The sequence below is a fragment of the Drosophila ficusphila genome, unplaced genomic scaffold (genome assembly GCF_018152265.1).
Source record: "Drosophila ficusphila isolate 14025-0441.05 unplaced genomic scaffold, ASM1815226v1 contig_414, whole genome shotgun sequence".
Classification (NCBI taxonomy): Eukaryota; Metazoa; Arthropoda; class Insecta; order Diptera; family Drosophilidae; genus Drosophila; species Drosophila ficusphila.
In genome coordinates, this window is record NW_025064328.1 from 2,841,037 (window position 1) to 2,851,365 (window position 10,329).

The following is a 10,329-nucleotide window of genomic DNA, read 5'->3' on the forward strand; positions in this document are numbered from 1 at the left end:
AAAGCTGGCAGAGAATCTATATAAACAGACCCCCACCAGTTGTTGGGTTCGCAGTCAACATGCAGAGCTTTCTACGAGTTGCAATAACTCTGGCTCTTTTGAGCTTGGTCGCCGGCCAGGCGACGAACATTTCCCAATCCATGGACAACTATATTCTCCAAAATCAGCGGCAATACGATGCAAAGATCAGGCAAATGGATGATGAGTTGGCCAACTTTAGGACCTTGTTTGCAAAGCGTATTGAGGCTGTAAATCTCCAGGCGGATTTGGTGCAGCTGAAATTGGAGGAGGCCACAGCTCGACTGGATCCCATCACCCTCATCAATTCCTGGAGCAAACAGTGTGTTCAAAATTATAGCGCCACCATTCCAACTGTTATAGTTGCCCGAGCCTCGATTACAAAGTGTGCTGAGAGCATTAGTGGTGTTCTAAATTCCCCTGAAAGCACCTACAACACCTTAAATAATTACTATAAAAATAACTTGAAGAATAGCTTGGCTCAGTGTTTAAAGCAGCATCCTAAATCCCTGTTTAATTACACTCTTTGTGTAACCAAAGTGGTGAGTATCACGTTTAAATAACTGATTAACAAATATGTAAACCAGATTTACATTACAGATTGGTGAGGCCAATAAGTACACAATATCCAGTCAGAATAACTTCAACACCTACCTGAAAAATTCCGAGTGTACCGCTGAATCTCGGATCCGAAGCTCCTGGCAGTGCTCCTTTGGACAGGTGTACTCCATCTCCGCCACCGTGGAAGTTGCCCTAAATCTCGTTGATCTCTGCATTACCAAGCGGGAGGTGTGCGGATCCATTGTTAACTCATGTGGAGAACCCGCGTGCCCACATGTCACGACTTTACCTTTGGCAAGCATCAATCCAAACAGAGAAACTGTTCCGAACCCTTTTACTATTGTAACCAATAGTACAAGTTGTCTGGAGTTCAGGTTCACTCGTTAAATCCAATAATTTTGTAATTTATTTATGGTAAAGCATTCGAGTGCTGAAATAGGTAATTTTGCATTTCAAACTTACTTTAATAGTAAGCATTTTCTAGTCTTTTAAGTAGAATCACTTTTTAAAATGAAGTAGCTAATGATTTTTTTTAATCAAGATTATCAATTATTTTTAAATAAAGCAACAGGAGAAAAAATTAAAAACAATATGATTTTTAGTTATTTATTTAGCACATAAGCGTGCCAAAAAAGCCAGCTGAGAAAATAATGAAAATTTGTATGCCACAATTGTTATGGAGAAGTATAAAAAGAATTTCAGTCACCACCTGTTTCATTCAACATGATTGAGTTTTATCTTTTTCTGGTGGTCAAAAACAATTGTAGGCCACGAACCCAAGACAAGTCAGACAATGAGCCTTTCTCTTTTTAGCCACAGCCAACTCATCTAACAGGAGCACAGAATCATTTGGAACAGCCACTAAGAACCCACGCAAAATGGGATGACAAACTGGGTTTGGGTTCTTTTCAGGTACCCGCACGCACCATCTCTGGAATTTTAAGAGCCTCAAAGGGACCGCTTTGAAATCCCAAACCTTAGACATCGTTCTAGGAATCTGGAGTCCCATAAAACCAGAGATTGCTTTGTGTGTGGGTTTCCATTATAACATTTTCTATAGCCGCATTCCATTAATCTGGATGGCAGATGTCGTGAGAACAAAGATCGGCACAGGCTAAAGAAAATCGTGGTTGGTGTTGCCTCCAAAACCAATGAAAAATCTCTTGACACGGGCTGACCGTGTGAAATATTGAAGATGCTTGGGAAACCTTTGAAAATTTGTACCAGGCCATCAGAAAAATTTGTTGGTGATTCGGAAAAACATTCGGAAAATAGGCACGAGCAGGTAGTCAACATAGTCTGGGAAAATGCATGGGAATTTCGGGTGCGTGGTCCTTTGTTTGTGAGAATTTTAGGATGCACCATGGGAAAATGTTTTTGTAGATGCAACTCTAATGGTTTCGTGAGAAAATTTTCCAGCATTTTTCTAGTTTGGAAAAATATGAACTAGGAGATCAGGAAAAAGAGTTGGTTATTTAAAGGAATCCAACAGTCTTTAAAGAAATGCAGGTAGGACCTGTTGCGTGAGAAGAAAAGGATATACCTTTGATCCTTAATCTTCAGAAGATCGTGTGAATTTTTGAAATTTGTAGAAAGCCTGGAAGAACCATGGAATAGGCTATCAGCAATTTTAGTAGCCAACAAAGAACACAGTCTTTTAATTCTACCTGCAGCCACAAAAAATGCAGCGGAAAATTCTCAAAGAAAAGACCACCCGCATAAAAAAGAATCTTAAAAAACAACGCCCAAAAAATGTGAACTTGCAGCTGGAGCAGCTGTGGGAAAATGTGATCTGTGAATCTGTCCTCGTCGTGAGAATTTTCCAAAATTACTGTGCAAATGGAAAACTCTATCACCAGGCTAGCAGCAAAATCTGTATGAAACCAACAGAATTTTCCCTAAAGTCTTCTACCTGTTGCTTGTGTCTGGAAAATGAAGCGGAAAATGCAGCACGCTACAAAAGATGCAGCCGCTTTCCAGGAAACCTGTTGATTTTCAGAAGGGAACCTCCCCTTTTGTGTAAAAAACGATCCTTTTCACAATCAAGATCTATAGACTTGCAGCCGCAGCAGCTGTGGGAACATTTCCATCTGCCTTCGATCCTTTAACAATTTTCCGACCGTGTGAATTTTCCAAACCAGATGTTTATAATGTAAACATAAGCATCAGGCGAACAGCATGAAAAGTAGCACGAGTCACTGAGTTTTCCCGGAGAAAAATCGATTCTATACCTGCTAATGGATCCTGGGAAAGAGCAGCTGCAATGGGTCACACGATGATAATTCTCTTCCTGCAACCTGTTGCATGGGAAAGAAAATGAATACATTTTTAAGACCTCTCCTTTGCAGCCGCAGCAGATGTGGGAAAATCATCTGTCGATCGTGTGAAATTACAGCTTAATCAAGAAAAATCAATATCTTTATATTAGGAGAACATAACTTACTACAGCACGCTCCTCATACCTTTTCCATTGGAATGATTTTCCATTCCCATGTCCTGGGAAAACTCAGCTGGAAAAGAGCACACGAGAATGCTAATCCTGCTACCTGTTGCAAATCCTAAATATTTTCCCATGCTATGGAAAAAGTCTTCTGCCGCCGTGTGAAATTAACAACTTAATCGAAAAAATATAATTTTCTTTTACCAGGCGAACATAAAAACTAGGCGTGACTAAATAGTTTTCCCAACGGAATCCTAACTGATCCTGGGAAAATTCATCTGGATGGGAACCCACATAATATGATTTCGAGTACCTGTTGCTTGGGAAAATATTCAAAAATAATTTTTCCCATGCTAATGACAATGTGAATCATTGGATCGTGAGAATCAACAACTTATTAAAGAATATTCCATTTTCATATACCAGGATAACAGTGAAAGTAGCAGGACATCGGTAAACAGTTTTCCCAAAAGGATCCTATCCGATCTCAGAGCCTGGGAAAATGCAGCTGCAACAGAGCACACGACAATACATTTCCTGAAACCTGTTGCATGGGAAAAACAATTTTTAAAGGCGTTTCAAATCTTGCATTGCAGCTGTGGGAAAAACGATCTGCTGATCGGAAAAACGTCGATACAACAAAAAAAGGCACTCATTCTTCTTAGTTTTCCCAACGGGATTCTACCTGCCTTTGAGTCCTGGGAAAATGCATAGGGCCAAGAGCACACGATGCGGTTTTCCTTGTGAAAAAATATACGTTTTTTTACATTTTCATGCCTTTCCCACATCTGGGAAAATTGTTGGCCTACGTGTGAAAATTACAACCTAATCAAGGAAAATTGATAATTATGAACCAGGCGATCATCAACATTTGCAGCGCACTCTAAACATTTTTCCCAAAAAAGATCCTACCTACTTTTGAGTCCTGGGAAAGCGAAGATGATAAAGAAAACTCGATACCTTCTCACGCCGACCTGTTGAATGGGATTGATTTAGAAAATCAGTTTTGACCTTCAACCCTTAAACAAAATCTTACCAGGAAACCAGAAACTGTTTGTCTGTTTGAACTGTTTGAAAATCTTACAGATTTTCCTGAAAATAAAAATTTTTATTTTAAAGACGTCGTGAGAATTGAAGTGGTGGTTAAATTGACAATTTTTTAACAGGATAACAGAAAAGTTGTTAAGTGACTCAAAATGCAACTCGAGAATCCATCTTCAAAAGATATGAGAACAGTACCCGCATCTCAAATACCACCAGATTACAATCTTTCACAGGATATTATTGTGTGGCAACCGGAAATTACCATTGAGTACGATTCATATTGCGTTTCCGTGAACAGGAATTAAATGGTAAGTATTTCTTTTGTTTATGATTACATTTCGAAATGTCCCTGAGAAAAATAATTTAAATCACGTGCTCTAACGGATACATTTTTATGCGAAAATGTCGTGGGAAAACTTCTCAAATTTTGGCCTAAACAACAACTTATCTAACAGGGTAACATGAAATTTGGCCAACGTCCCGACACGTTTCCCAATCCCAAATCCTATTTCCTGCCAAGAACACACAATATGGGCTACCAAAAGATCACCGAAAAGATTACGGAAACAGGATCAATTTTTGGGAAGCGGATATTGCCTACCGGAAATTACCTTTGTTAACACTTGAACTCATTTCCTCCAAAAAAAATATTACAACGGAGCAAAGCAACAAGTAAGGATTCAAAAAAAAGGTACATGGGAAAATTTTTGGAGAGCACGGACTACTGATGGGAAAGTATAAAGAAGATTAGGTGTCGTGGGAAACAGCCACAAGTGGTGGTGGAAACCGGGAATTATCTAACAGGATAACAGAAAAACTGGCAAGTATCCCAGCGCATTTCAAATATTTATCCCTAATTATTGCCAAGCATCCAGCCACAACGCACATGTCAAGGAAAGATCACCTGCAGGATTGCGGAAATGGGATCGTTTCCTTCGGAAATAGCTATTAACAACCGGAAATGGTTTTTGTAAAAAAACTTCTCTAAACAGGAAATTGATTTCTAATAATACCGTTCCATTTCCCGTGCCAGTTTCCGTTTTCTATAAACAAATTAACAAAGGTTTCGACACATGTTTTTTGGGTTCATTTTTTATGTTTATTTTTTCCTGGAACTCCACATGCCATATGCTGAGATTTTTTGGGCTAGGCGTGAGAACGTTTTTCGGCTTAATTAGCCAGTTTCTACTAGGCACGCAGCATCCTTAGGGCAATGAACTGATTTCAAAATTTCTGGCGTCACATAATACGCGAAACCTTAGGATATCTTTGATCTTTTTATGGATTCCTTTGAGTTTGTTGCTCATGTTTCATGTTTCCAATTCCACGAAGGCGTGAGAATGTTGGTTATATATGGAATACTAATTGGTTTTTGGGACCAGGGAAACAGCGAACCAGAGATGGGTAGGACTCTTCCAGCGAATCCTTGTTATTCCAATGAATTTTATATGCAAATTTAATTAATTCAGGTTCGCTTCGATTAAAATTGCTAACAGGAAAACAGTTTCTCTAGCAAGCGAATTTTACCTTTCCAAGGTTGCCTTTTTTCTTACCTGTGAGGTAAGTTATAATATAAGAAGGTGCAAAACTACCACCAAACTATTGAGTTTCAAGGAGGTGTTCCTTCTCACTCTTCTTTTCATTTGTGAGACGCTTGCAACCCTCGTGATTTTAGCTATCTCAAATGTATGTCTTGGCCTAACCAGGAAAACAGCAAAATCAGAAAGCGGGAAGATTACTCAAGTTCACTCATTATAGACGAGGGTTGATTCCTGCTCACAAGAAAATAAAAAGTCGTGCAACATCTTGAGTTCTAATAGGCAAACAGCAGATTGAAAGGTTTCTGCTACAACATCTTTAAAATTACTCAGAAACCAAGGAGGGTTGAAAGTGTCGCCTCTTATAAGAGGCTTTCAGCAATCTCAAGACCACATTTTTAGAAGAAGATCTTCCCAAAATCTTAAACCGAAAATCTTTAAGACGAAGATCTCAGAGCTAATGTGGGCGTAATCCTTTCGCCGCAGGTAAAATTCCTTGCCTCGAGCGTGAGAATTTCAATCAAATTTTGTTGATCTTGCAACAGGCGAACAGCAAAAGGCGGCAGCATCCCTGCCCTTTCCATCTCATGGATTCAGTTTGTTTTTTACGCACAGAGCGTGTGAACGAAGATCCACAAAAACAAGAAAGAACGTTATCTTAAAGGGTACCGACTTTCAAATACCCAATACTTAAGATCCTGATTGGTTTTCTTGTTATGAAGAGTGAATTAAAAAAAAAATAAGTAACACAATATTATACATCAGCATGAGTTGAACAAAATGTCTTTTATTATTTAATTAATTTAATATATTTTTTAGAACTATTTTATACAATATATTCTACATTTTGTAAAGTCAAATAAAAGTTTGGTAGTTATTCGAGGGTCAGATAAAAAAATAAGCAACAAATATATTTTAAAGGATAATACCAAACCAATATAACCTCTGTACCCTACACATAATGGGTACAACATGAAAGCGAAAACCCAAAAACCAACAAAAACGAGAGTTGAGGATCGCGTGGGAATAAATGCCTAACCGGCGGCTGGAAAGGAATGTAACGTATTTTTTCCCACAGCTCCGACAGATAAGGCATCTCCCTACGGTCCTCTCGCTCCCTCAAAATGTATGCACAGGCTTAAATTAGTTGTTAATTGTTTTCCCCTGCCCCCCTTTCTCACTCTCTTTCGCCCTTTCTCGCTTTTTGGCATGTGCTCGCGTGAGAACTTCGAGGCGAGCCACTGGAAAAGGGACCAGGAGCGCAGCAAAATTAAACGGTTGCTTCCACTTTCCAGATATGGGAACTCCCCCCTCTTCCAAGTTCGAGTGGTTGTTGGTCTTAACGAGATCCTCGATCGTTACGTTAAACGGATGTGGACTCAGTGGAATTTGTTTTTTTTTTTCTCCCGTTCGGTGTGAGTTTGCCGAGGGTTTTAACGGCGTCTGGCGGTGGTGGTCGCGGTTCGCTGTGTCAACATCGTGTGGGAAATTCTTGGCCAATATCCGTTACAAGAATGAATGTTCAGCGTGAAGGCAGAATGATCGTGAGAACTTTTTATGCTCAGTCGAAGATCTCGACCAGGAAAACAGAACGCCAGCGGAGGTGGAGCTGAAACTGTGTAAAGATACTTGTATAGCGAATTAATACAAGAGTTTAGCTGGGAACTTTATATTTTGTTCTTATTAGAACACATTTATGCGTGCTGCAAACCTTAAAAAGAGAAAGAATTAGGAGAATAAATACATGATATTTGTTAGGAAACGTATTTCACTTAAAACTATTTTTTGATGGAACAAACAATTTCAAATATTGCATGCTTACATATATTATCTATGTATCTACTTATCTAAAAAATGCAACGCATCTAAACATCATCTTAAGTCCCCGAAGAAACGAATAGCTACAGAACAACAACAGTAACAAAACCCTCAATTCAACCGCCTCATTAAGTAATTCAATTACGCACAAGACCTGCAATCAAGTTCCCCCTTCCAACCGAAAATCAAATTCAACTTCAACCACCAAGAGAAGGGGAACACAAAAAAAACACACAAAGAAACATCAGTTCCAAAAACATCTTCTCGTCGTTCTAAAAACTCTGTTGGCCTGTTCAGGGCCAAGACATTTACAAGCATCAAATTACAAACAAAAGCAGTCCGAAGAGCCCAAGAAAGTGTGTGGCACGTGCCACCAATCGTTGCAACCCCGAAGAAATGAACGGAAGTCGTTTCTCCCGGCCACCAGTTGCTTGCTTCGCCAGGCTGCGTTCCTGTCACTTTGACAGCCAATTAGCGATCATCAGGCAAGATTATCATCTGGAAAATTATAGGGTCTCGAATAGCCCACGGCGAAAGACACGCCCTCGGACACTCTCTTTATACTCACTATATATGGATCTTTGGTTGAGGAAACACGATCGTGGCAAACGATCTCTTTCAACTTTTATGGATGGGATCTTTCGTTGAGGAAACACGATCGTGGCAAATGATCCGTGGTGTGTGGTAAATATGTTTAACCGACTTAATGAACCCTGATGTTTGTCACGATAATTTCATGTTTTTGAATAGGCTCGCAGCGAACTCAGCAGGCAAAGGGAACCAAGCTGAGTGGCTCTAAGAGTGGATGTGGCCGGCTGGCAAAGACCCGCATAATGGTCTTCGACACGCATCGAATTACAATGGCCCATGATTGGGCCAAAGAACCATTCGAGTGCGAAGAGCCGGCCACTTGCTTTCCCCTCCTGGCAGCCTGTTCAAATTTCACGCCGCATTAAAATAAACAGGAAACTATCGTCACCAATTAGAGGAGTTCCCTACCTAAAAGGAAATCAGCCTTTAGGGATCTCGAGCTGCTTGCCAGCTCGTTCTGCTGACCTGGCTGAAATCAATTAGCAAAACAAACAAAAAAGCCATCCATCAAAGCAGGCCTTTTGTTGTGTTGGGTTTGTTGACTTCCTGGAAGGCAAAGAACTGCCTTCGGGGCACCGCCTGCGGTTTGAAGTGCAATCAAGTCGAACCTCACGATCAGGGCAACAACATCCCGAGAAGCCGAGATCGAGGAGGGGCCAGGAACCAGGGAATACCCAGGCTAACCACGGTCTACCTGTGAGCCAGAGGATGGCTAGAAGGCCTCCGCTCTGCTGTTCTGTTCTCCCATTCGAATGATACAGATTTAAGCCTTTGGCTGTTTTGTCTGCCGGGGATTTGCGGCGATCATGTGCCCCGAGGGCTCAACCACAAACAGATAACAGATCGTGCGAGTGAGTCGTCGAAGGTCAACGGAACTAAGGCATCACGGTGGGAACCTCACCCCATTGTCTGTCTAATCCGAGAGATCATAAATCATAATTAGAAAACTGCCGGAGCATGCATAAAGTGTAGCAAACGAACAGGTGAACAGAACCAATAGCCAGCCAGTGGATCTCGTTCAGGCTTCTCGTTCCGACTTCTCGGGGCAATTTATTAACAACCTCATCAGCGGCGGCAGCATCCCATTATTATTATCTCTCCATGATTGCCACTGATGCGCATCGATGCATAATTTTCGAACAGGTTCACAGCAATCTGCAGAAGGGCCGAAAGGAGATGGATGGAAAGAGTCAGCGGGCAGGGAGCATCGCCCGACGATGGGAAAAATCACTGGAGCGCACTCGTGTGTATCCAGGGAACAGGTTAACAAGATTCTCAGGTAGGAGATCGGCACCCACGAAGGCCGGAGATTCTACACAGTGCGGCCCAATTTTCGTGGAGATTTCCCATGAAATTTCACTTTCTAATGGAAAATCAGGGAAGCGTAAACAGCATCTTGACGTCAAACAGGTAATCATAGAATAAAGCCAGATGACTGGAAAAATCTTGGGTAAATACTGCAGCACCACCATACAGTTGATATACCAGTGATGACCTTTGACATCCTATCAGCTTGTTAGGTGTTTTGTTCGCCTATTCAAATGCTACAATTTAAATTTTAAACCCTTTTTATTAACCATAACAATACAAACTGAGAGAAAATCGTTGAAGCGCTAATTTGCTCCTTAAGATGAGCAGATCCCTGAAGCGCACTCGTATGTATCGAAGGAACAGGTTAACAAGATTCTCAGGCAGGAGATCTGCACCCACGAAAGCCAGAGATTCTATACAGTAAGGCCTAATTTTCGTGGAGATTTCCCATGAAATTTCACTTTCTAAACGAAAATCAGGGAAGCGTAACCAGCATCTTGACGTCTTTGACATCCCATCAACTTGCTAGGTAGTTTGTTCACCTATTCAAATGCTACAATTTTAATTTTAAACCCTTTTTATTATCCATAACAACCAAAACTGAGAGAAAATCATTGAATTTGCTCCTAAAGATGAGCTGATCACTGAAGCGCACTCATGTGCATCCAGGGAACAGGCTCACAAGATTGTCAGACCAGCGATCGCAGCAGGAGATCTGCACCCACGAAAGAAAAGATTCCACTCAGCACGACCCAATTTCCGTAGAGATTTCTCATGGAAATGCAATTTTCCGAGTGAAAATCAAGGGAGTGTAACCAGCATCTTAACGAGAAGCAGTACCAAAGACGAGGTAGTGCAAATGAAATAAATAAAGAGCCAATCTTAAGCAGGTTTAACCATTGCATCATATTACCCCACTAAATGTGGATGACTTCGTACCGATTTGCATAGCGATTCAAAATTGTATAAATCAAATTAAGAGTTTAAGTAATTTTAAATCGAAATGAA

At 40.7% G+C, this 10,329-nt stretch overlaps 1 protein-coding gene across 1 annotated transcript; it reads left to right on the top strand.

The window, feature by feature from the left end:
* Positions 1-43: 43 nt before the first annotated feature.
* LOC108094772 lies at positions 44-1,301 on the top strand. Its single transcript, XM_017195545.2, has 2 exons — positions 44-560; positions 619-1,301. The coding sequence occupies exons 1-2, from the start codon at positions 60-62 to the stop codon at positions 964-966; spliced, it is 849 nt and encodes a 282-aa protein (XP_017051034.1). The 5' UTR covers positions 44-59; the 3' UTR covers positions 967-1,301.
* The last annotated feature ends 9,028 nt before the right edge of the window (positions 1,302-10,329 follow it).

Excerpts from the sequence above, each read along its gene's own strand:
- LOC108094772 (XM_017195545.2), top strand. The coding sequence starts at position 60 with ATGCAGAGCTTTCTACGAGTTGCAATAACTCTGGCTCTTTTGAGCTTG. Across the intron at positions 561-618 it reads CTCTTTGTGTAACCAAAGTG|ATTGGTGAGGCCAATAAGTA; the intron begins GTGAGTATCACG and ends TTTACATTACAG.